The sequence below is a fragment of the Momordica charantia genome, assembly GCF_013281855.1.
Source record: "Momordica charantia cultivar OHB3-1 chromosome 11 unlocalized genomic scaffold, Mcharantia_2.0 BLBB01000011.1, whole genome shotgun sequence".
NCBI lineage: Eukaryota > Viridiplantae > Streptophyta > Magnoliopsida > Cucurbitales > Cucurbitaceae > Momordica > Momordica charantia.
The window spans coordinates 6408144-6434313 of record NW_028275159.1 but is presented as its reverse complement, the minus strand read 5'-3'; the positions used below and the strand labels follow the sequence as shown (position 1 = coordinate 6434313).

General features: G+C 36.0%; 3 protein-coding genes across 13 annotated transcripts; 2 read left to right on the top strand and 1 right to left on the bottom strand.

Moving 5' to 3' along the window:
- Positions 1-483: 483 nt before the first annotated feature.
- LOC111021592 (UDP-Glycosyltransferase superfamily protein) lies at positions 484-3446 on the top strand. 2 transcript variants are annotated; one of them, XM_088119412.1, is made up of 3 exons: positions 484-1003; positions 1860-2350; positions 2974-3446. In XM_088119412.1, exons 1-3 carry the CDS (start codon positions 538-540, stop codon positions 3391-3393), a joined length of 1377 nt encoding a protein of 458 aa, XP_087975538.1. In that variant the 5' UTR covers positions 484-537; the 3' UTR covers positions 3394-3446. The 2 variants fall into 2 exon arrangements, with proteins under 2 accessions (XP_087975538.1, XP_022154325.1); XM_022298633.2 differs by having other exon boundaries at positions 529-1003; positions 1863-2350.
- Positions 3447-5043: 1597 nt separating this feature from the next.
- Positions 5044-10866, top strand: LOC111009122 (Cysteine proteinases superfamily protein). Of its 10 annotated transcripts, none has more exons than XM_088119476.1 (11): positions 5045-5346; positions 5433-5531; positions 6220-6389; positions 7609-7682; positions 7840-7936; positions 8056-8130; positions 9417-9490; positions 9603-9651; positions 10114-10198; positions 10353-10409; positions 10481-10866. In XM_088119476.1, exons 3-11 carry the CDS (start codon positions 6243-6245, stop codon positions 10618-10620), a joined length of 798 nt encoding a protein of 265 aa, XP_087975602.1. In that variant the 5' UTR covers positions 5045-5346; positions 5433-5531; positions 6220-6242; the 3' UTR covers positions 10621-10866. The 10 variants fall into 10 exon arrangements, with proteins under 10 accessions (XP_087975610.1, XP_087975608.1, XP_087975602.1 ...); XM_088119477.1 differs by having other exon boundaries at positions 6202-6389; XM_088119478.1 differs by having other exon boundaries at positions 5433-5642.
- Positions 10867-12446: 1580 nt separating this feature from the next.
- Positions 12447-25509, bottom strand: LOC111018655 (heat shock protein 70 (Hsp 70) family protein). The gene is made up of 15 exons (XM_022294886.2): positions 25286-25509; positions 24341-25125; positions 23290-23522; positions 18874-19033; positions 17918-18163; positions 17687-17820; positions 17195-17534; positions 16889-17050; positions 15765-15839; positions 15595-15695; positions 15380-15449; positions 14149-14205; positions 13979-14040; positions 13043-13115; positions 12447-12936 (listed from the first exon to the last, which is right to left on the bottom strand). Exons 2-15 carry the CDS (start codon positions 25100-25102, stop codon positions 12736-12738), a joined length of 2676 nt encoding a protein of 891 aa, XP_022150578.1. The 5' UTR covers positions 25103-25125; positions 25286-25509; the 3' UTR covers positions 12447-12735.
- Positions 25510-26170: the final 661 nt, after the last annotated feature.

The following is a 26170-nucleotide window of genomic DNA, read 5'->3' as shown; positions in this document are numbered from 1 at the left end:
TTCTTTTAAATTTGATTTTTTTTCTTGATATTATATATTGAATGGAAAATTTTATCAGTTGATGGTAGAAATAGAAAAACCATAACTCTTCTGCTTGTTAATTTCAAGCTTCATTCTTTTTATAAATTAGCCGAACTTCTTATCCAACAAATCACGTCAAAACATATAGAGAATATGACTAAAATTACCTTTATATGAATTAGTGCTCCTTATAGGAAAATATTTGGCTCATTAACCGTAAGAATTAATTTTGTCCTATCACCATTGAATATTACCTTTTTTTTAAAGAAAAATAATAAATCGTCAATTTTTAATTGGTGACCATGACAAGATTTGATCCCCAAGTATTTTTCCTCCTGAAATAAAAAGTTATATGAATCCGTCCAGGTAGAGAAATGCAGATAAAGAAAAAAAAGTATATATATATATGTCACATGTTTAATATGACCCCCACACCATCCCACTCCTATATATTGGCATTTTGTGGTGTAGTTTTTGTGGAATTGGATAGAGATATTGATAGAGTGAATGTGAGACATGAAAGTTTTCTCAGAGAAGCCAAAAGTGATATTGGTTCCATATCCAGCTCAGGGCCACGTCACTCCCATGCTCATGCTCGCCACTGCCTTTCATCGCCATGGCTTCCTCCCCATCCTCCTCACTCCCAACTACATCCATCGCCAAATTTCATCCCCTACCCATCAACATATTCTCTTCATTTCCATACCAGCCGACGGTCTCGACGACGACACGCAGCGTGACTTCTTCGCCGTCGAGACCGTCCTAGAAACCGCCATGCCAGCCCACCTCAAGCGGCTTCTCGGCGACCTCGGCGGCGGCGTTGCTGGTATGGTGGTGGATTTGCTTGCTTCGTCGGCCATCAGAGTCGGAAGAGAGCTCGGAGTGCCGGTGGCCGGGTTTTGGCCGGCCATGTTCGCCACCTATCGCTTGATTTCTGCTATTCCTAACATGGTCCAAAACGGCTTTATTTCTTCTCATACAGGTCAGCTCTACTCTTTGTTTTAATCCATGGATTTTGGGTTTGGATTATAATTACTTTAATTCATACTATAATTTCATCTCTCTCTTTTAAGTTCTTATTTTCAAAATCCATGTACAAGTATTTCTTGTTTCATCATGAGTTGAACCTTATTAAAAAAAAATCTTTATCTTTTGTTTCCGTTAATTACGAAACATTTCTTTTTTCTTCGTTCTTCTGGAACTAATACATAAATCGTCGGTACCATTTATTTGTGCTTTCATTTCAATGATGCAGTTGCAAGGAGGGAAGTATTTTTTACTAGTCGGAACCAACTCTTCCATATAGTTATTGTTGGAAGTATTATCCCTGATCCCATTAATAACAAGAGGGCACAAATAATCCAATCCGGCTAGTTGTTGAACGAAAATTTCGATCTATTTATCAAATGGACGTGTATCAATAATTAAGGTGTCGTAGTAAATAAGAGAAGAAATTTAATTTGTTTCTTGATCTTTTCAAGATACGTTTCCAAAATTATAATCATTGACGACTCTTTAGCTCTCAGAATTTAATTTAAAATGATGTGACATTTTTAATTAATTTTGATGAAGGGATCTAGAATAGTATATAACTCCTATTCTTTTTGCTAACTACTATAAAAAATTATAATAAAAAGAAAAAGAAAAAAACTAAAAATAATATCCATTTCCACATTCTTTCTCACCTATTTTTTTTTAAAAAAATTAATGGTAGTCTACGTTAAAGTATTTATCTTCTCTCCAAAGAAAAATAAAAAAATAAAAATTTCAATTTTTTTGTTTTATTTTAATTATTATTTGAATTGGGGAAATCTGAACCACCGATGACATTAACATAGCAGGAAGTCCAGTAGAGGGGGGATCAAAACGGCGCGTTCCGAACGAGCCGCTGCTATCGGCTGAAGAACTGCCATGGCTGATCGGAACTTCGTCGGCAAGAAAAGGGAGGTTCGAATTCTGGATCAGAACCATGGCTCGAGCCAAGTCCCTGAAATGGCTCCTCGTAAATTCCTTCCCGGAAGTAGAAGAGCTGATCCCCACGCCCAAAAGTAGCTCCGGCGCCGCCGTGTTTCTGGTCGGGCCTCTGAGCCGCCACTCGAGTCCGGCCAAAACGCCCACATTCTGGGAAGAAGACGGCAGCTGCCTGCAGTGGCTGGAGAAACAGAGCTCTGACTCGGTGGTGTACATCTCGTTCGGCAGCTGGGTCAGCCCAATCGGTGAATCCAAAGTGAGAAGCTTGGCCATGGCGCTTCTCGCCCTCCGAACCCCATTCATCTGGGTTCTCAGACCCAATTGGCGACATGGCTTGCCCATTGGCTTCACTCACAAGGTACTCTTAAACCGACTCCCGTCAAAATTTCAGTTTTTTAAGTATATACAGGACAAAAAAAAATCTCTTTTTCTACTTTTATTTCCTATCCATCAATATCTTAGTCTCGCTGATTAATGTCTATCTATGGTCACCGTTATTAAAAATTTGACAACATTTCTATATTTTCCACATTTCACTCGTCTTTGTCAAAATTAATTAACTTTAGTTTGACTATGAAATGCTTGAGTCTCACTTCTTTAGATGAGAAGGTGAGATGGTAAAAGTGATAGTGTTTGTAAGGTTGAAAATGAACAATATTTTCCTAATCGTACCTATTAGTGGTGATTTTCTTTTTCCATAAAGAGAAGTCTTTTATCTTGTCAAGTCAACTGAAAAATATAATTTCTTGAAAATTATCACAAATCAACGTGCGAATGTTAACGAGAGAAGAAATGACATTATAGGATTGGAGTACAACTCTAATCTAATAGAACGTTTAACTATGCTATAGTATATAATCATGTATTTCACGTTCTTGACAATCTCTATCAACTTAGAATTTAAACGATCGATATTAATGAGAAAGAAAGCAACATTACAAATATTTCAGAACTTGATTTATTCATATTCTCCTATACTAGGTTGGGAGCTATGGGAGACTAGTATCTTGGGCTCCTCAAAGGGAGATTTTGAGGCACAGAGCGGTCGGTTGTTATCTGACTCACTGCGGGTGGAACTCGATCATGGAGGCGATAGAGTGCCGGAAGCGGCTGCTGTGTTTTCCGGTGGCCGGCGACCAGTTTCTCAACTGTGGATATGTGGTGAAAGTGTGGAGGATTGGGTTGAAGCTGAATGGATTTGGAGAGAAAGAGGTTGAGGAAGGAGTGAGGAAAGTGATGGAGGGAGATGAGATGAAGGAGAGGCTGATGAAGCTTCATGAGAGGGCAATGGGAGAGGAGGCCAATTGCACAATCAACTCCAACTTTACAGCCTTCACTAATGATCTCAACATCGACACACAAAAGCTTCCCACTAAAGTTCAACCTCCCATCAATATGTAAATATTATTGTTGTTTAAAAGTGCTTTTTGAAAAGATTTGAATCATTTCTTGTCTCCCTTAGAAGCACTTTCTACTCAAACTTATCCTAGGTATATAAAAGTGATTTATGAATGTTTTAGAAGGAAAAAGAAAAAGTAAAAAAAAAAAAAACTAAAAAGTGTTTTGCAAGTTGGAATTTATTGAATAAAATATTTTTTATAACTTTTTATGACATAACTTTATATAAAAAGGATATATCCTTTTATAAAAAATACAACAATCTTTATAACTGGCTAACAAATAGTCTCATAGATAGGTGGTTCATTTTTTGAGTTTTAGAGATAGAAAAAACTTCGCTCAATTCTTTTATTATCTCTTTTCTCTTTACAGTTTCCTTAAATATCAATGTTTGTTGAATCATGTGTTTGAAGTGCTGCATTCACATGTCGTTAGACCAGTCATATAACATGATTTGTGGCCGATCATAATCTTTTAATATATGATTTGTTTTTATCATCACTTTGTGCTAAAAGTGATGTTATTGTCCAAGTTTAAAATACATCGAGATCTCAATTTTATAAAAATATCAAAATGTCGATGAATATTTCTGGACCATAAAAATTATCTAAATTTAACAAATAAAAATATTTTACCAATTTTAATAAGTTAAGATTTAAATAATAATGAAAATAATAGTCATATATTTTCAGTGATATTTTTTTATTTCGTCAATTTTTTACAAGTTAATTCAATCTTTGTCGAATTCATAGATAATTGAAAATGTCGACAAAAAATTAATATTTAATTATTATTGATATTTAGTTTGATTAAGAATAAATTACAAGCAAATAACGAGTAGTCACAGTATAATTAAAAAGTGCACGTGAATTAAACATAACAGAACTTTCTTTTTGACTTTGAAAACTTTAACATCTACGTAAAATTAGTACCTTATCGATATAAATACGAGAATATACATATTATACCTCATTTATTTTAAAATTGAAAAGAAATAAAATTCAAAGCGTGTTCAGTGGTCAAAGAAAATATTTGAACATTTTAATTCACAAACATCAGAAAATAATTATTCGGGAAATTTTTTTATTAAATGTTTTAACAGTAGCGACAGAATCTAGAACTAACTAAAATTAGTCGGACCCAAATATAATTTTTCAAACTTTTTGTATCAAATTGGAAACATAAATTGGAACTTTTTTATTTAAATATTATTTTCATCTCTCTACTTTTTATTTTAGTCTCTAAATTTTTCAAACATTTATTTTGGTCCTATATTTTAAAAAAGTGATTATTTCGATCCCTTTATTTTCATTTTTATATCATTTCTTTTTATCATAATTCTATGATAGTTCATTTTATCAAAAGAAAAAAGAAAAAATTTATGATAGTTCATTGTAGGTAAAATTTATGTTAAAATAAGAATAAAATTAATCATTTTAAAAAGTACAAATATCAAGACAAACGTTCAAAGTATAAAAATTAAAATGATAGTGGATCAAAATAAACTTTAAAGAAAAAAAATATTCAAAAATCAAAGTGAAACAAACCCGAGACCAAAAATGTATTTAAAGTTTAAACATAAAATTTAATTTAATTTATTATTTTTTTTTTTAACGATGCTCAAATTTAATTTTTAAGTACGTACACGTAAAAAAATTAGAAGACTTTGTCCCAATTGGCAACTCTTCTTGTTGGTCGCATTTTCTTCAGCTTAAGCTTCATTAACCTGTGTTTGGCCGCCGGGAAACGACTGAACAGAAAGTGGAAGAATTTGGCTCTTCCGTTTTGCGTTACTAAATTTAATTTATGTCAAGTTGAAGGATTAGTCGAGGTTTTATTGTGAGATTTTGGCAAAATTCACCCGCAACCGCGGGAGTGTTAGCTTAGAAACCCATTGATTTTCTCAGCAGCAAATTAGCTCGATCTTACTTGAATTGCTTCCGATTTGGATTCCAGGTATTCTAATCCGCCCCTCGGTTGAGGTTATTTTGATTTTGGTTATCACATATTTTTAATTATTGGCTTTTTGCTTGCCTTCGTAGCTTGCTCTGGTTGGTGAGAAAATTCTGTCGCATTTTAGGATAGCGAAATTTGTGGTGCATTCGATTTACTAGGGTTGATAACTACTGAAAGAATTTAAGGTGCGATTTCTCTTTTGATCTATCTCAATATTGCGCAGAAACCAGACAGGTGGCTTGATTCATGGACGAAGTGATAAGTAATGGATATAGATGAGCATCACTGATTGACATGTATTTGACTGGATTTTAGCTTTTGGCCTCTCTTTCTCGTTTCGTTGGCAACATAGGATGGATCTTGAACAAAGTTTATTGATTCTTATGAAGTTTGATTTGCCAGATGGATGCTTTCCCTTTCCAAATTGTTTCTAGCGTTTGCATAAAAAAAAATGCTTCCAAGTATTGTTTATCTGTTTTAAGCATCAATTTATAAGTCGTTTTCTTAAATTTGTGATATTGTGAGCCTAGAGTCATCTGGATGACTTCGGTCTCTGCCAGTTGCCACTTGTGAAAGCCTTGGAAAGTTGGGAATTTGAAATTTTATTAGCTCTTAGGAAGGGAGATAGATACAGGTTTGGGAATGTGGAACACTTTTTGTAATCTCATCTCTTTAGCTAATAGGTCGGGTTAAATTTTCAGCCCCCTCTTTCTTCTGTAATCTTTTTTCATTACAATTGTTCCTTACGCAAAGAGAGGCAAATAAATGCAATTAATTTTTTGCTACATGGGGGTCAATCAACTTATAATGAGCTCAGACAAGTTTTCTTTGACATGAATTATTTCTCTAATCCAGATTACTTTCTCTCTCTAGCAACTCGTGGTTCTCAAGGTAATATGACTGAAAGCTCAAGTTCGAGTTTGAATAGCAGCTTCCAGGACACTGAGGATGATCATACAATTGCTAGAATCTTGGCAGAGGAAGAAAACTCGAAGTTTGATAACAAGCTTGGGAAGAGACTCTCTCATCTGGATTCCATCCCTGTACGAACTTCTTTCTATTTTGTTAATTGCTGCATTGATTGGATGATTTTACTCTTGTTATATATGTTGTGAATGCAAGGTTCTATTGAATTTTAATGTGGTCATTTGAATCCTCTTTCATAAAAGAAAAAAACGGTAGATTTCAGTTTTAGTTGGGTAATTAACAAATTGGGTGAACTGTTCCCGAACATGAAAGCTGCAAGTTCATTGAAGGTAGAACTAAAGATTTGTGGATTTTCTTAGTCAAAGTAATTTTGTTGATGGTATGAAATTAAAAACTGAAGAGGGAAGGTAGCCAAACTCCAAGCCATGGAAGTTAGGAAAAAATCTTTCAAGCAGCACAAATAGAATTTAAACTGTAAGTACTGGAAGGGACATAACATTTACCCCACAAAAGGCTACAAAAATGGCATAGTCTTTTATTGAGAGGCTTTTCCTTCTTGTAAGACTCCATTGTTTTTCTTAAGCCACAAAAGGAAAAGAAAGCTATCAAAATTGAAGCCATACAATCTTCCTGTCTCTTCCAAAAGGGTGGTCTTCAAGGAATAAGGAGAGAAGGTTGTTGATGTCGATGGGGAGAGCCACCCACTGATTGTAACCGTGAACCGTGGAGCAAGAAATTCTAGAAATTTCTAGCAATTGAGCAAGTGTTGAAAAGATGTCCTTGGAAGTCCAAATCCCTTTTACACAGAGCACCATCCTGGGGAGGTCGAGCTGAAAGGAACCCTTTTTTGCATAAGGTCATGGGTATTGATACTTACATGGGAATTAGGACTTCTAGATTGTTATTGATAGCTTTTCATATCTTTCCCACTGGGGAAATCCCGCAGTCTGGTCAAGTTCTTTGAAGTTCTCTCTGATCTTGAGTATAAGATCACCACCAGGCATGGAGTGATGCCACTAGGATACCTGAGACTTCATTGTTCTGGTGTAACTGTATATCATAAGTATTGTCACTTGTCTTGATATCATTTATATTACTTTTAGTATAGCAACTGTATGTTGCTGCAGAGCTTTTACAATTTGACAGCAACTTTTTGCTGCGTTAGATTAATCTTTATAATGATACCATCAATTGGGCGCACCTGTACTTGTGTATTTATTTATATCCACCTTCAATCTGTAATGAAAAAAAAATTCCATGCATTATTCTCTGAGATTTACAAAGTTCTGGAAGGTTATCATTATTAAAAGTGCTGATTTATTATGATCATGGCAGCATACTCCTCGGGTTAATGGAGAGATACCAAACGTGAATGATGCAACCTTAGACCATGAGCGGCTCTCAGAAAGGTATTGATTTTCTATCAAGTGCGACATCCAAGAAAGTTAACTTCAAGGAACAATCTCATGCTAAAGAAATGACGGTAGCCATTAATTCTATTGCCTGAAGAATTGACATTTAACTTTGACTTACTGTACCTTGTCCTTTGATGTGCATACAATGTAGCTTATGTAACAGAGTCCTTTTCTTAAAAAAAAATAAAAACAGACTGGTCACATATGGTTTAGCGGAGCTACAGATGGAAGGTGATGGGAATTGCCAGGTCTTAACTACTTCTTGTCAATATCTTTTTGTATTGAAACTTATAATTATCCTGAATTTTGTTGTTCATTCATCTCATGATGTTTCAAATAACATATATCTTTTTTTATGTATTAATAGTTTCGGGCATTGGCAGATCAGTTATTTCGAAATCCTGATTACCACAAGCATGTAAGAAGAGCAGTCATCAAACAGGTATAATTGAACTCTACTGATGTGTATAATCATTTAGACTGTTCAATCACTGTCGTCGCCTTAGATTTTGTGATGAATGTTGGTTAAAATAAATGTTTCTAGAATTTGATGAATGGTTATCAACCATCATGGTTTGACCTGGTCAATAGGTCCAATATAGATAGTAAATGGTTTAGAGGAAATAGGTTTAAACCATAGTGGCCACCTACCTAAGATTTAATATCCTACAAGTTATCTTGGCAACCAAATCTAGTAGGCCCAAACGGTTGTCCCGTGAGATTAGTCGAGGTGTGCATAATCTGGCCCGGACAATCATTAATATCAAAAAGAGAATGATAAATGTTTATTAAGGGATTTATGTTATATGTGAGACGCGTGCTTATGTAATGGAGGTCTGTCTGTCTTTATTCCAAGCACCATAGGTATCTTAATATTACCTTGGGTGAACTTAAATGTCTTTGAGGTCAAGGTTAATGTTTTAGAAGTAATCATAGAATATTGATATTCTATAAGCTTTGGTTCTAAATTCTTTGGAGTTGATAGCCAGTGAAATAAGTCTAGATTCAATTAATAAATATACAAAATATTTCAAGTTATCCCATATAATCTTTGATTCCTTACAACCTTGAAAAGCACCATATGCTAGCTTCCATTTGGACCCTAGAATGGTATGTAGAAGGGTGTTAATGGAGATGATCGCATTTGATTTTTTTATCCAACCCAATTTAGAAGTTTCTGCAGATCTTCTGAATAAGAATGAAATTGCATTAGTAGGAATTTGACTTGAGAGAATCTCTTCGAATAGCTGCACTATTGTAGTAGTAGTCTTATTCTTGAAAAGTAGGGATTACAAAAGAATGATTGAGACTCGAAGGTTGTGGGAGGAAATCAACTTACCTTTTGCAAATTTCACCCACAATTTCGACTGCTTCCCTTCCCAAACTTGGTATGAGACAGAATAACAGAAAATGTTACTGGTTTTCTGTTACTAATTCCTTTGCATCACTATCCAGTTTCTAGTTGAGTTGTGTTTATCGCAATGTATATCAAATTAACTTATGCAGTTAATTTTATTGAACACCATTCTTGCATAAGTTTGAAATATTGTCAGACCAATAGCCTGCACTTCATGTGGCATAGCTTTTAATACAGATCCATTTTTTCAGTACCTCCCCTTTTTTCCATCATACTTCAACCTAGTCTCGGTTTACTTGTGGGAAATAGCTAAAAAGCATACTTTCCATACTTTTCTTATTTCACATTTTCCTGTTTTCCTCCCACTTCAGTTAAAGAAATTCAGAAAAATATATGAAGGCTATGTTCCAATGAAGTACAAAAGCTACCTCAAGAAGATGAAAAAGTTAGTTATCTATGACTATGCTTATCGACTTCTCCCCTTTCAAGATGGCATAGCTGGTCTTCTGAATTGAGTAATGTGTTCAATTTTAACATAGAACTTTGTTTTTCACTAGATCAGGGGAATGGGGAGATCATGTTACTCTACAAGCAGCTGCAGACAGAGTGAGTTGAATGCTTGTTCTTTTGTATCTGCTATGAAACTCCTTTTTATGAATTCTTGTTGCACTGCTGGGAGTTGGGGTTGAAAGATACAATTTGGCATTAGGTGTACAAAATTATTTTATAAATATCTAATACTTGAAACCTTGTATGCTGCCTTTGTTCACCGAAAGATCATCTTGTATTCTCTGTCATGTTTAAATGTCCTAAAGGTTAATATAAAAACATGTGCAGGTGGATTTCCTTTTTTTTTTTCTCTTTCCCTCAACATCTTTTGTGTGTGAGCATATGTTCCTCTATTTCCCTCAATATCTTGAGGAGTTTCCTACTTTCCAACTTATAATGTCGGATGATTAATGTTCCTCTATTTCCTTCCATCTTAGCCAAGTCGATATTGTTTCTGTCGTTTTAATGCTCTATTATTATAGTTTATTCCGTGACTATTGATTTCATATTAATTTGTAGTTTGCTGCAAAGATCTGTTTAGTCACATCTTTCCGAGACACCTGTTACATTGAGATCCTTCCCAAAGACAATAATCCCAACAAAGGTAAAGATTTCAGTTCCATATCAGTTATACAATTGAGCGTAATACGTAATAGCATATATCTGCATCACAATTTAAGGACATTGATTGAGACATTATCTAAATTAGTCAGGCCTCTCTGTATAATCTAATTTTGGCAACCCTTTCATCTTGGCAGAACTTTGGCTTAGCTTTTGGTGTGAAGTGCATTATAATTCGCTGTATGCCAGTGGAGGTGACATACCTAGTTAGATTCACCTGGTTTTTTTCTGTTCCATTAGCTTTTCTTGCTGATGAGTGGCTTAGATTTCTTCTACTGGATCTTCGTGCAGATCTTCCCTCGAGAACGCCTAGACGAAAGCATTGGCTTTTCTAGATCTTCACTTCTGGTCAGTTGTCACCTTCCTTTCCTCATGATTTCTTGTGTAAGAAACCTTGGAAAGTAGCTTAACACAAGAATATGCCATATAGTTTTCTTCAAAACGAAAGGACTGTCTTCTTACCTTGAGGACAGAAAAGTGGCTCGCTCGCAGACTTGTGTAACAGAATATATAAGCATAGCAATATAGCATTAGCATGTATTATTCATACACACAAACCAGAAAAAGAAATAGGAATTTTTATAGATTCCAGATCCTCTTAATTGTTTGGTATAGTTTTGCAAGAACATTATCATTGAATTGTTCATCACCCATCACGTGCGCATGTGTCTGTATATATTGGAGTGAGTCGAAGCTTTGCTCCTGCTCATTTTATGTCAATCTTCTTTCTTCTTTAGAAATATATAATTGTAAGGATTCCATCTCTTTCCATTAGAAACTTTAAAAAATCTTATTGACAAATTTGTAATGTTAGGTCTTAGATTAGCAGTCCCTAGCACGGGTTTAAGGGTTCGTCACTCGACGGTAATATTTTGGAAAAACTATAATAGGTGGGAAAACTGGCCACCTACCTAGGATTTAATATCTTACGAGTTACCTTGTCAACCAAATGTAGTAGGGTTAGGCGGTTGACCCGCGAAACTATAATAGGTGAGAAAACTGGCCACCTACCTAGGATTTAATATCCTACGAGTGTAGTAGGGTTAGGCGGTTGACCCGTGATTAGTCGAAATGTGCGCAAGCTGGTCCGGACACACGGATTTCAAAAAAAAATATATATATATAATAGGTGGGAAAACTGATTGCCATATTGTAAATTTGTTACATAGGAAAAAAATTTGCACCTTGTATATGATTTATATAGTGTGGCTCAAAATAGTTAATAGGAAAAGTCTTTTTTTTTTAAGAATCTCCTCGCTAGTCTTTCCTTGGAGAAAAGGGAAAAAAAAACTCGATGAATGTTGAAGAGACTAATCGGTCAAAGTTAGTACAGCTCAAACGGTAATTGGTATATACCTCAAACCAAGAGATTGTGAGTTCGAGTCCCTTGTTCTCAACACTTCAGAAGAGGTTATCTTTGAGGTTATCTTTGAGACAACAATATTGATTATAGGAAGTACATTAGCATACTTATCATTAACAGATCACTATTAGTGATTGGTTCCCAGGCAAAATATTTTGTCATATGATAAAATTGTAATTATTCCGACAAAATCTAAAGTGAACCATACTTGGACTCGCAAGAATATGAGCATGAAACATTTTCAAATTGGCGACATGGTGTACCTTCATTCATAAGAAAACAATCTGGCAGCAATCTAAAAATAAGAAAAAAAGGGTTAACATCTCTTTACTTCGAGCTTTAGTTCATTTTGGTCATACTTCCAAAATGTTCATTCTAGTTTTGAATAAATCTTTGGTTATTTTGGTCCCCTAATTTTTCGTTTTTCTACCACAATTTTAACACAACACTACATCTAATATATTAATTAAAAATGTAACCATGATTCTATATTAAAGAATTTTTGTTAGATGTAGAATTTGTTTTAAAAATTTTCAAAGTAGAGATCAAAGTTGTCACTTTATAAAAATACAATAACCAGAATGAACATTTTGAAAGTACGGAGACTATAATGAACCAGAATTTAAAATACACATATCAAAATGAACATTTTGAAAATAGAACATAAACCAAAGCTCAAAGTACACGGAGTAAAATAGTATTTTAACCAAAAAAGAAAAAGTTGAAACTAAAACCAATTGCATTATAAAGATAGAAGAACTAAAATGAACCATAGAAAGAACTAAAATGAACCAAAACTCAAATTTAATAGCAAAATAGTATTTTAACCAAAAAAAAATAGAACTAAAACCGTGTGTTGCACAGCACATCCAGAGGTAACTTTTCTTTGATTTTCTTTAAAACAGTACACGAATTTATAGTACTCAACAAAATTTCTGATCTGTAAAACAAATAATCAAAAGATTCAAAACTCACAAAGTTGTTTACGTATAGGGTTGAGCTACTTTTTAATCAAGTGGGCATTAGAATATACTGTCCTCTTACACAGCGCTATTCATCTCATCTCATCTCCACTCTATCTTCCCCTAGGACCTCTCATATCTCGAATCTAGGAGGCATAAAATCAAAACTTGAACTAATTACCTATTGTAATTCTACTATAACTCGTCGTGATTGTTAGATTCGGCTTCGGTTTTGGACTCGGGCTTGGAATCTTCACTTGCTGGATTCTCCGAGTCCTTGGCTGATTTGTCGCCTTGAGACGAGCTCTCATCAGTCGACGAATTAGAGCTCTCTGATTCATTCACGGGTTTCTCGATCTTAGGCTTTGGTTTCAGAATCCTGTCGATGCTGGTAACCTGTAGATACATATTGATAATGGTAATATATATAGTACTTGAAGAAATCTGCTACCAACAAGGATTTGGGAGTGTTGCTTTCTTCAAATTGAGAGCAGCAAATTACCTTGTCTTGAAGAATAAGGAATTTCGAGTATACATCTTCGGATGTAAATGCTGGGGTGCTGGATGCCGAATTCCTACACAAAGGAACCATTTAGTCCATTTTTTCCGTATGGTAGTTGTGGTGGTTCCTCAATGAAAACAACGAACTTCAAATAAATATTCAGTTTGATAATTTTATTAACATGAATAATAGTTAGAAGTGGATGAACACAAGAAAGTTCGTAATCAAAACTCGCGCTGAGAGTGAGAGCTAATAGAATTATAATACAAATTAACCTTCGATCAGAGTGCAAGGGAATCTTGGTAATATAATTAACACAATAGAAATAGAACTTAGTTGGCAGAGGAAAAATAGCCTACTAAATAGTAATTATTAACTTACTATACATACCAACAGCGAACCAGAACAAATGAACTAATCTTGCCAGTTTAATAATCACCAAAAGGATGGTGATCTAAACCAACCCATTCAATATTTCATAGCATAAAAAATAAAGAACGTCAAGAAAAGATAAGACATCAAAAGACAACTGTTATGCAATATGATGAATACAATATCATCATATTAGAATGGTAATCATACAAATAGCGTCAAGTTTTCAGGGTCATGAATTGCAAATGAAAATTCAAACTTATTTTTGTAACGACTTTCCAGACTAAAAAATAGGCAAAGAATCTGAAGTCAAAGTCAATTCCTCAGATAAATACGTGCAGTTACAAATCTGATATTTGATATCCCCGTGTAAGAATTTTCCACACTGAAAAGAATCAATTTAGACGTCTATTGACCAACACTTCCTTTCATTCAATGATAGTTTTATAAAGAAAGAGCATCGACCAGGATACCAAAAGAGTATATGCATAAACAAAATAGCATAGGAGACTAAAACCAGGGAGATGCCAGAAACTAGACATTGAGAATTATTAGATAACTTACTTCTTCTGTTCAGCTTCCTTCTCATCCAACCAGATCTTGAACTTATCTCCATCATTTGAAACCTAGAGAAGGCACACAGCAAATTACCCAAAAAAACAGGAATCAAAAGAGAGCAATTCAAGATCGCTCATAAATACAAAAGAAGAAAAGAACAAAATGTAAAATCTTACCTCTTGAATTCTATCTTTTGGAACCCACGGCTTCTTGGTCTCCCAGTTTTGTATGGTCTGCAATTGTTCAAAGGGCAAAAAAGTCAATTTCTAATTATTTTTTTAGAAAGAAACCAATTTTCATGAATGAAACTACAAAAAGTGGGCACACAAAGATATGACCAAACCAACATAGGGACAAAGTTACATAAAATAAGTCCCATTTGTTCGTAATCAAACAAAAGGATAATTACATAAAATTTTAGATGAAAAAACTCAAAAGAGAAGCGTTGACATGCACTAGACCTCATACTTCTTCACATGTATTATCAAATTATCAAAACCTGAAAAAAATCTACTATTTCTTGCTAACCATTAATGCCACACAACAACACAATGAAACCAGCTTGACAAAGTAATCGGCCTTTATCCTGAAAAGAAGGAACCAACACAACTTCCTACATCATGACATACAAACTCCAGCCTTGAGCTACACAGATAGCAGAAGTCTGCCAAAAGAAACTCCAGACGTTTGAAGCTTAAGGCATAACCACAACAAGTGATTTAAATCCTTTGAAGTGTGCCTAAAAAAATGAAGTAATGGGGCCAAGGGGAAAAGTTGAAGCTTTCTAAATTAAAGTCAACCTGATAATCCAATCCAAGCGTGACCAACCAAAAAGAACCTTCAGCTTCCACATTTTAGAGAAGAAAGGAGAAAACAAGGGCGAAGAAACCAAACTACTATACAATGATTTGCAGGCGAAGACATCCCAGGGATCTAGAAACTGAACAGAATAAATCTCTTTGCTCAGGAGAAAGTTTAACACTACTAATAGCAGACCACAAAGAACCAAACTCTCACTCTCTATCATAAAGGGCTCAACAAAACTAGAAATCAACATTGGATGAATTACCCATCAGGAAAAAGAGTAAACTGGGATATATTTAGCAAGGTATAAAAAATATAGTTGCAAAACCTACAGACGGAGAGTAATATCAGAGAGCCAAAATCCTTCCAAAAATGAACCCTAGTATCATCCCAACAGAATACTTAACAAACGACACAAAAATATGATAACATCAAGACATCGCCTTCTTTTTTAAAATAATGTAAACAGAAAAGGATAAGTTATAATGTGAAACCTACAAAATTGTAAGACAGACATTAGGTAGATGGAACCATTAAATGTCTTATCCATGTTATGGTTTTATTTTAAAACATGCGAATGAACACAAAAAGAAAATGGCATACCGTTTTCAGCTCAAGAAGAAACTTGCGAGCAAGTTCAACAGCCTGGGGTCTTGCAGTTAGCTCTTTCAATCTACACAAAAAGGTAGGTAACTATGTTAAACTTCACTGACCATAATTGCCAACTTCGGTAATATTGCACTCTAATATTGGGATACTAAACTCAGTCCAGTTCAGGGATGTCCAAGGCACTCCAGCCATTTACAACTTATAAGTACCTGAGGAATATTGGATCACCAAAGCCTTTTAACATGTCAAGGCGTTCTTGAAATTCTGTAGCAGAGGCATCTTCACCATCCATATATAACCAGTCTTGTACCTAAAAAAAAAGTTAGAGATATAAGCTTCATTGAGCACCATCTCAATACCACCAAAATAAAATCCTAACCTCATCAAGTTTCTCATTAAAAGCTTGACGTTCCTCACTTGTACAGATCTGTTCCAGCTCACTGGAGGTTTCAAACTGGCAAAAGCATTAAAATAAATTATTAAGAATAGACATGAGAAGTATTACAAGTGGAAGGTTTATAAAATTGCAGGCTTGCAGCAAAGAACAAGATAAATGCCTATAGACATTGCATCGCATTAAAGATAGAAGAGGAAATCAATAGCCAATTTTTTCAAGAATAAATAATATGTCATCCTAGCCTAAGAGAAAACGTGGATCTACGTACTATGCTAGAATATGGGCATTCCAATGCTTTTTTATCCCTAAATAATCCGCTTGTAACAAGGAAGCAGATGATAAATATGCATATTTCTTTGATGGAAGCTAAATATGTATATATTAACATATCATCCAAACAAATATTCTTGGCATAAATCATTTATTGATAAACCTAATTATGGTATTATGAACATCTGCAGAAACACATTTTACAGCTTACCCTAACGTATTAATTCACAACTTAACTAATGATATTATAGAAGTCCATTTCATAATTTTACTTATTTGACTACAAACAAAAAATTCGTTTACCAGATATCAATTTGGAAATATAAAAATAATAATAATAATAATAAATAAGTACATCTTTATTATTTATTTCAAATAACATTGAAAGAACTGTTGAAGGGGACTAAAAATGCTGGCCAGTATTTATATTCAGATACATCCACGCATCTAAGCAAATACACCTTGATGCACAATGATGAGTTCAATTGATCACCTATATCCATTAGATGAAAGTGGTAGAGAAACCTATTAACAAACAAGAAATTTTCAAGCGAAGGAAAATAATTTAATGCAAAATAATAGACACCAAAAGCTGAACTATATAGTAGTTCCCCTTTGAAGTCTTTCTTAGTTTCTGTTTTGACAGCTGAGTCCGCCACTAATTGAAATTAATGAATAAAATTTCATTAGTGATCTTTACTATTTCTTCTAGTTTTTTTTTTTTTTTTGAGACAGTTATTTCTTCTAGTTCTAAATAGAAACTCATAATTTTTTAACTAATAGGTTCTTTTATAAAAAATCGGTAGAGGAAAGTAAGAATATTTAGGAACCCCAACCTTTTCCTTGGTAGCGTATATATATGCTTCCAAGTTATTTTTAAGCTCAGCCGTTCTTCTTCTCTCCGCATCCTTTTTGTCCAGTGCTTCTAATTTACTTTTGGCTTCAGCAAAAGATTCTTTAGAAAGAGCAATTCCTGGTCCCAAAGTCTTCTCAACAATCTGTAGATCATATAATAAAACAATGAATGACCATGACGAGAAAAGCATACTTTAAAACTAACATCAAAATAACGTCTACAAGGCAATCAAGGTCTAGTTGCTAATTAACTAAATAATTCGCAATACAATAGTCACTGCACTGACCTTTAGTGGAATTCTAAAAGTTCGCTTTTTCAGCTTTCTTTCAGTAGCGGGTTCAGTTGTACTTTGTTCTCCTACACTGGGGTCGGATGTGTTACCAATCCCAGCATTTTCAGGGATCAAGGTGTCATTCTTTCCTTCTGAAGTATTTCCAGAATCATCAACTGTTGCATTGGGCGAAGAAATCGTAGAATTTTCAACTGAAATATTTTTTCTAGGTACTTCTACCCATTCAGATATCTCAATAACAGCATCAGCCCGATCGAAAGACAAAATTCCACTTCTACTGAGAGAGAAGTGTAAAGTTGCCTTAATGGGAGATGACAAATTCCGAGATGAATACCTAAACAATACATCAAAAAACAGTCACAAACCAAGAGATCTAAAATCCAGCAAGCAATAAACGGTATGTAATTTGGAACCATACTTAGTACTTGAAAGGACAGTTAAAGACAATTAAATATTTTGCTTGTTCAGGTAATTAGCAGTCCTTACTTCTCACTTGTATCCGTCAAACCAGAAACGGCATATTGAGCAAATACAGGAAAGCTGACGCCAGGTGGTAGAAGATCATTCTCATATGCAAGTGAAACTTCAAAATCCTTATTATGGACAACTGATCTGTACATCTATGACACATACAAAACGTCACACAGTAAGAAAAATATTTAAGAAACTTCAACGAAAATTCATGCATTAATCTATAGGTTGAAATCATGCATTTACCTTACTGGGTAGTTTCTTCATGCGTGGTACAAGCACTTGCCTACTGCTCTCATCCTTTAAAAGATCAGGGCCATTTAACTCTACAACAAATCCATAGGAAGAGCCATCAATCATTCCAAGCTTTCGGTTTAATTTGATTCCATCACTTAAGTTAGCAGCATGGAGAGCTGCACCAAGTACAATAGCTTCATCAGAATCAAGATGTTTGTCCAGCTCATTCCTTCCAAGGAACTCCTGGAGTTTTGCCTGTCAGAGGGAAGAAAAGGGAATTGTTCTCACTCATCGGGAAAATTGACAAAGTCCCAATTGAAAAAGCAAAATTAAAGAGCTAACAGACTATTACCAATCTATATTAGTTTAAACCAATAATGAGAAATAAAAATGCTGATCATTCACAGAGGCAAACAACCTTAAACTGATAGCTGCACATTGTACCATAACTGTTGGATCTGTTTTGATAATAAACGGAGACATGATACAGTCGTTTTTTTATTAAAATTAACAATAATAATCGGAATTTATTTTAGAAGAAAAACCTTTAGGAGGAGAAGTGTGTGATCACACTCCATAGCATGTAGGAGCATACCAGAAGGAAAGTATAACACCTTAAGTCTAACTTAGAATAAATCATAAAGGTTTAGTCGAAAATATGTAAATTGTCACTTTCTTTTCCTTCATTGGTTTCGACTTTGGAACATGAAACGCAGATCAAACAGGTAACATGTATTAATGCACTGTGGAAGTTCCATAGAAGATTCAATGAACAGATCATCATTAATATAATATTTCTATTCAGAAATTACAATGACAAAATCAGAGCAGAACATGGAGAGTGAGAAATTCACGGTCATATTTGAAGGTTGCAAGATGATTATTGAAAAGTAAACACACAAATAAAAGCTATAACTACAAAATATTGTTTAAACACAAAGAAGCGGACAGTTCTAATTTCTGACCTGCAATTTTGGCACCCTTGTAGCACCTCCAATCAACTCCACCGCATATATCTCATCCATTTTCAAACCTGAATGTTTTAGTAGATCTTTCACAGGTAAAAGAGATTTCTCCCACAAATCTCCACACAACTCTTCAAACTTCTCCCGTGTTATAGTGCTCCTGAAATAGAAATGTTTTACAGATTATCAAAAAATTCAGTATAATGCAACAATATCCATAAGTCCTAGGGCCAAGGACTTCATAAACTCATAATACCATGCAAGACTTACAGATTTCAATGTGGATGTGCTACAAGGTAAATAAGCAAAGCTTCAAGAAACTAATACTTAAATACTTAAGTATACAATGAAAACCTAACTGGGAAGAGAAGAGAAGTATCAGGGTAATTGAGCAGAAGGTTCTACGTGACTAGAAATTGGGTACGGATGCACACAGAGGATGCAGTTAATAAGAAAGAGACAGCTATCACGCAAAATTAGTGCTTTCAGCAATATAGAAACATACATGACAGATAAACCAAGATAATTCACACGTTCTTCCAAAGTGCTTTTTTCTCTATAGATGTAAGATATTCACCAATGGTACCGGGCTCGTTTGGTAACGTTCTCGTTTCTCGTGTCTTGTTTCCAGAATTCTTAAGAAATCTAAGCATTTTGCAACTAACTATGTCTTTTGTTTCTCCTTTTTTGGGAACATTCTCAAAATAGTATAGAAATTTTGAAAACAACCAAAACAAGTCTATTCTTTCTTGTTCCCATTTCCAATTTGTTCCAAAACATAAATAAGAAAATTGTTTTATCACACTTGAATTCATGGATGTTGAACCCAATTTTTCTTTATTAAAAATGAAGAAACAAAAACAAGAAACTGAAACGTTATCAAACGAGCCCTAAGTTTCTTGTTTCTTGTTTCTTGTTCTCGTTTTCAATTTGTTCCAAAACATAAATAAAAATATTGTTTAATCATTCTAGCATTGAAATACAAGCTTTAGACTTCCTAGCCGTACACCCATTTATGGAAAAAACTGGAGTTTTCATCCCCCTCTTTTAGCCACAATAACTTGCATTTTTGAGCCCACTTTCTATGTTCACTGATTACTAAATCCAAGTAGGACTTTTTGAGCTCCTCTCTGTCTTTTCTATCAACTTCAGAAATCAAGCCATCCAATTCTAATTGATCCAAGGCTTCAATTCTGTTTTCACAATTCTTTAGCCTATCTTCCACCACCCCAAAGGTCTCTTTGTTCCACTTTTTGAGCAAGGCTTTAAGAGCTTTCAATTTTCCCATAAAAGCATATCCCGGCCAGCCTTCAGAAGGTAGGGAAGTCCACCAGGATTCAACCGTTTCCCTGAAAGTGGGGTGGTCTAACCACATATTTTCAAAACGAAAAGGCATCGGTCCCCATTTCTGGTTTCCTATCTTTAGGAGCAAGGGAAAGTGGTCTGACGTCGTTCTTGGGAGCCTAATTAACTCCGCCTCTTTGAAAGCCTCCATCCAGCTATGAGAAAGGAAGAATCTGTCTATGCGGGTGGCTACCGATCTCTCCCTTACAGCAGACCAGGTAAATAAACCGTTCTTCATGGGGACATCAATCAAATCTTGGCTGTATGGGGAGCTTCTTACTGCAGAAAAAGATATTGAGCAGGAGATTGTAGGGTTCTACCATCGTCTGTATGGGGAGACTTCAGGGCATAGGTTCTTGGTGGAAAATTTGCAATGGGGAGGCCTTGAGGAGAACTGGAAAGCTTGGCTCGAAAGACCTTTTGACATGTAAGAGATTAAACATGCGGTCTTCAATCTGGGAAATTTGAAGTCCCCGGGTCCGGATGGCTTCACTAATGAATTCTTTAAAAAATCTTCGGAACACCCTCAAGGATGATTTGCTAGGGGTGTTCCAAGATTTTTTTAGAAATGGTATCATCAACCGTTGTACAAACGAGACATATATTTGCTTAATCCCGAAGAAGACGAAGGCCATAAGGGTTGGGAAATTCAGACCGATTAGCCTTGTGACTTCTTTGTACAAGATTATCTCGAAGTTTTGGCTGAGAGGCTCAAGAAGGTTCTTCCAAAGATTGTTCATGATACTCAATCGGCCTTTATAGAGGGCCGCCAAATCATAGACGTGATTCTGGTTGCTTCTGAGGCAGTGGGGGACTGGGAGACTAGGAAATAATTTAGCTGCATTCTCAAACTTGATTATGAGAAAGCCTACGACAAGGTCGATTGGACTAACATTAATGCTGTTTTGGAGAAGTTGGGTTTTGGCGCCCGATGGAGGAATTGGATTAATGGCTGCTTATCTTCAACAAATTTTTCCATCATCATAAATGGTAGACTGAGAGGAAAGATTGTCGCTACAAGAGGGTTGAGGCAAGGGGACCCTCTTTCCCCTTTCCTCTTCACAATTGTAGGTGATTCTTTTAGCCGTATGGTGCACTTCTGCATCCAAAGAAGATTGATCAGAGGTTTTGGGGTCGATAAGCAGGAGGTTGAAGTCTCTCACCTACAGTATGCAGACAACACTATGATCTTCTGCCCAAACGAACACGGTTTGCTTGATAGATGGTGGATGGTACTGGATATATTCCTTAATGCTTCAGGTTTGTCTTTGAACTTGAGTAAAACTTCTATAATTGGGATTCATGTGGAGGAAGACATCCTTCAGAAGATGGCCAGGAGCTTGGGCTGTAAAGTGGAGAAACTTCCGGTGTCCTACTTAGGCATTCCCCTGGGAGGTAATTTTAAGAAGAAATCGTTTTTGGAACCTCTTATTGAGAGAGTGAAGAAGAGAATTGAAAAGTGGAAGAATCTCCTTCTTTCGAGAGGGGGAAGGTTAACTCTAGCTCAGTCGGTTATTACCAGTTTACCCCTCTATTTTTTCTCTATTCTAAAAGCTCCGAAAGGGGTTGTTAAGGAGATAGAGAGGTTGACTAGAAACTTCTTCTGGAACGGAGGAACTCTTAAAGGGGCTTGCACCCACCTGGTAAATTGCGGGAAAACAGGCCTCCCCTTGCAGTGTGGTGGGCTTGGTATAGGGGCTCTACAGCAGCGAAATAATAGCCTCCTTCTAAAGTGGCTTTGGAGATTCACTCAAGAACCACACGCCTTATAGAGGAGAGTGATAGTCAGTATTTATGGTGAGGACAAATACGAATGGGGTACTCTCCCTCCCAAAGGTAGTGCTAGAGGCAGACCGTGGTATGAAATCGCCAAAAATAGTACCTTCTTCTTCAAGTTTCTGAAGTTCAAAGTGCAAAACGGGACTCTGTATTAAATTCTGGCTGGACACTTGGGTTGAAGAAAGGCCCCTCAAGGATAGGTTCCCTGATCTGTTTAATATTTCCACGAAAAAAGAGGCCACGGTTGCTGCCTGCTGGAATGGAAGTGAGAATGACTGGGATTTGGGCTTCCGAAGAGGCCTTTTTGACTGGGAAGTTGATAGTTGGATCAACCTTATTTAGACGATAGATGTGGTGAGGCTTGGGGAAGGAGAAGACCATGTTGTTTGGTCTCTAGGAAAAAACGGGCTTTTTTCTACTCGTACTGCGAGGATAAAAATGGGGGAGTGCAACCTTCTTTAAGATCTCCTCTCATCTCGGCGGTTTGGAATTTCAAAGCTCCAAAGAAGGTTAAAGTTTTTCTCTGGTCCTTAGCCCACAGAAGTCTCAACACACATGACTTACTCCAAAGGAAGTGCAGAAACTGGGTGATGTCCCCTTTAGTTTGTAGCCTCTGCAATGAAAGTAGCGAAACCATTGATCATATTTTTTCTCACTGCCACTTCGCGGCAAGAGGATGGCATTTCCTTTTGAATATTTTTGGGGTGGCGACATGCTTCCCAAAACATATTGACGATTGGTTGGTGGAAATTCTCCATGGGTGGATGATTCCAAAGAAGGCTAACTTGATTTGGAAGTGTGCTTCAAGAGCCCTTTTATGGCATCTTTGGATAGAAAAGAACTCTCGGGTCTTCGAGGATAGAATCAGCTCTTTTGACATTTTTTGTAGGAATGTACAGCACACTGCTTCTTGGTGGTGTATTAATTACGGAAAATTCTTTTGTAATATCAACCTCTCCTTGTTCATGAACAATTGGAAAGAGTTGGTCTAGTTTTTGGGTGGGGTTGCCTCTACCCCAGCCCGTTTGCTGTATCTTTCTTCTGTGATTAATGAAAGTTTCTCTAAGTTTCTTATAAAAATATATATATATTGTTTTATCATTCTTGAATCTATGGGTGTTGGGACTATGCAATTCTATATTTTTTATTAAAAAATAGAAAACAAGAAATGACAACATTACCAAATGGGCCCTAAATTGTCAAAATGTGTATTTGTATATAGATATATATTCCATAAATGATTCATTAGGAAGAGAAGTCTGATGAAATAAAAAGCAATTGAGCTCTACTCACCTAAAATCTCGATCATCAAAGAGAGACTCAACTGATATTGGAGCAGCTGTATTTGCACTCAAAATTTCTTTGGTTCGTTTAACTTGTTTCTTCAATTTTGCCATAGCTTTTGGATGATTCCTTACATCCACACCATTTCCAACTTGTTTATTGAACTCGTCAGCAAAATATTCAACCAGCCGTAATTCCATATTCTGGCCCCCAAGTTCTGGGTCCCATCTAACGTCCTTCACCTACACAACATGCCCAAATTAATAAGATATGGCAAGGCGCAAAATGCAGAAGACAAAGTGCTCGTAACAAGAACCGTGGTGGAAGGTTAATATTTTCCCCAAATAGTGGCCTCAAACATGCAAGGAACAAGAACATTTTATGTCACATGGCACGAAAAACTGCATATGGGATGGCACTCCAAAATAAATGGAACCATAACGGTGGATAGTCACTGGCAGCATTATTAAATAAGATCATTATTGACGAAGATATTTCAGATCAACTTTGGAAGGCTGTTGTCCCTTCAAGTGTTTCCCGTTGAAACACTTAAATGATAACAGTGACAATAATATTCCATTTATTAATCACCACAAATAAACTATGTAGTAGTAGCTCTATGTGATGGATCATCTCTCTTGCAAATAATATCTGATGAAAGAGCATAACTCATAACAAGCGTCTATGACTTTAATCTCATCTAACATTTTTGACAGAGTAGCCTGGCTTGCATCATTGATCTTTTATAAAGTGAGCCTTTTCACCAGATCACCCTGTATGGTACAATACCTCAATACTTTTTTAATCTTACCAGGTGAATCCTTTCATCTACCAAGCCGAACCCTTGGTCGTGAAATTAACTAAACTCTTAACAACAAACTATCGACAAAATTTGTATCCGTCTTGGGGAGGTACACGAGATCTTTTTTTTTTTTTTTACCAACAATAACATATAGACAAAAATTAACAATTTCAAGATTGCAGAAAGTGAATAAGACATAATTAGTTAATATTAAAAAACAATACCAAGGTCTACAAAAGAATTGTGAAGTATAATTACCTGAAACTGGTTAATTGACACAGTCTTCCCGAACTCCTTCGCGTTGTACGATGAAAAATAAACAAGCGCCGCGTAAGTATTGCTTGAACCCATATCGTAGAAAATAACATGCCTCGACTCATTGGAAAAATTCTTATCAATTCCGTACTGTAGCGCTGCGCCGGAATGTTCATTGATCAATGAAAGCACGTTTATCCCAGCCAGTTGCGCTGCTTGAAGTAGCCCACTTCTCTCTGCTTGTCCAAAGTATGGTGGCACAGAAATTACGACATCCTTCACCGGCACTTTCGAATGGAACTCCGCTAAATTCGAAGCATAAGCCAAAACCATCGCCAACAATTCCTCAACCGAGTAAACAGTCACATTGTCATCAGTTTTGAATCCAACAGCACCCCTCGAATCTTCCACAATATCAAATGGTAAGTACAATGAGTCTGTCAAAGTTTTAGCATAGTTGTAGGGTTTCCCAACCATGTCCCTGATTTGGGAGAACACCTTACTAGGATACCGCGCAACGAGACCAGCCGCTTCCTCGCCGAGTAGACGAGTTCCTGATTGAAAAGATACCAAGACCGGCGATTTGCGCTTCGACATTTCATTGATTGCGATCGAAATTGGACTCTGACCAGGTTTCAAATTAACGACCGCAACTTTAATCGATTCAGAGCCCAGATCTATGCTCGACACCGCAGAATCCGACGGATATAAAATTAGAGAAAATACGAATAACGATAACCCGAACTTCATCGAGATCGACACCATTTTCTAGCTCAGACTCTTCAGCTCTGCCCAAACAGCACAGAACAAGAAAAACCACAACAAACATACGTTTCAATCAACTTCGTTCATTTCCACAGAAAGCGCATTATAAATCAAACAGAACAATACTTCGAATCAAAAATCATCATATAGCACGAAAATTGAAACAACATTCATAAAATCTACCGGGAAAGCAGAGGCTCCGGAAACCAAACCGCAAACGAGGATCACGAAGAAGCCTTAGAAAACAAACAGGAACAATGGCCACACAGAAGGAGAAAGCGAGCAGCAAACCGTGGATCGCATTCTCCAGGAAGGAGCTTCTCCGTTCGTTTGGTTGACGAGAAAAAAGTTGAAAGAAAATCAAATTCGTCGTTCTTCGCCTTCTACTAATAGTAATACTGAGACGAGGGAGGGAAGTTCTGGGATTTATGAGAAGATCCAACGTGGAAAGCGCGGAGTCATCCACCCAATTACCAGAGGCCACGTGGTGAAAAGTACACGTGGCGAGTAGGGAATCGCTCGATGGTGTTGTGTTCACGGTGGTCACAGATGAGTGTAGAAAATTTTGGAAGTTGTTATCGTCTACGGCGGGCACTATTCTCATCTGAGATGATCTTTCAATCACATCGTGACACGTCTCATCCTATAGCTTTGCTTTCAAAAATTAACGAACGAATGTAGGAAGCTCAGATTGGCACTTTCTTTTTGTTTTTTTTAACATGTTAATAAATTTAGGTTAAAATCTTAATTGTATTTTAATATTTCAAATTTCACATTTACTGTACATTTCATATTTCACCAAAAAAATAATAACCATTAGTATTGTTTAAGCTCGAATTTGGTGAGCTCGGGTACGAAGTAGATCGGAACGGTCAGGACAAACTACGACCAACTGCCCAGCACCCCCTCCAAACACTCTCGAGACCTGCAAAATAAAGTTAGCACTCCAACGAACAAGTTAGTTCTGGTCCGAGCTAACTTGCCAAGTCTACCTAGGATTGCGTACCTTGCATTTAAGGCTAAGGTTCTCATTTATAGAAACTGGGCCCGACAGAAACTCTAACACAC

Excerpts from the sequence above, each read along its gene's own strand:
- LOC111021592 (XM_088119412.1), top strand. The coding sequence starts at position 538 with ATGAAAGTTTTCTCAGAGAAGCCAAAAGTGATATTGGTTCCATATCCA. Across the intron at positions 1,004-1,859 it reads CTTTATTTCTTCTCATACAG|CAGGAAGTCCAGTAGAGGGG; the intron begins GTCAGCTCTACT and ends ACATTAACATAG. Across the intron at positions 2,351-2,973 it reads CCATTGGCTTCACTCACAAG|GTTGGGAGCTATGGGAGACT; the intron begins GTACTCTTAAAC and ends CTCCTATACTAG.
- LOC111009122 (XM_088119479.1), top strand. The coding sequence starts at position 6,243 with ATGACTGAAAGCTCAAGTTCGAGTTTGAATAGCAGCTTCCAGGACACT. Across the intron at positions 7,937-8,055 it reads AAGGTGATGGGAATTGCCAG|TTTCGGGCATTGGCAGATCA; the intron begins GTCTTAACTACT and ends ATGTATTAATAG. Across the intron at positions 10,410-10,480 it reads TTCGCTGTATGCCAGTGGAG|ATTTCTTCTACTGGATCTTC; the intron begins GTGACATACCTA and ends TGAGTGGCTTAG.
- LOC111018655 (XM_022294886.2), bottom strand. The coding sequence starts at position 25,102 with ATGGTGTCGATCTCGATGAAGTTCGGGTTATCGTTATTCGTATTTTCT. Across the intron at positions 17,821-17,917 it reads TGAAGAAACTACCCAGTAAG|ATGTACAGATCAGTTGTCCA; the intron begins GTAAATGCATGA and ends TATGTGTCATAG. Across the intron at positions 15,696-15,764 it reads TTAATGAGAAACTTGATGAG|GTACAAGACTGGTTATATAT; the intron begins GTTAGGATTTTA and ends CTTTTTTTTTAG.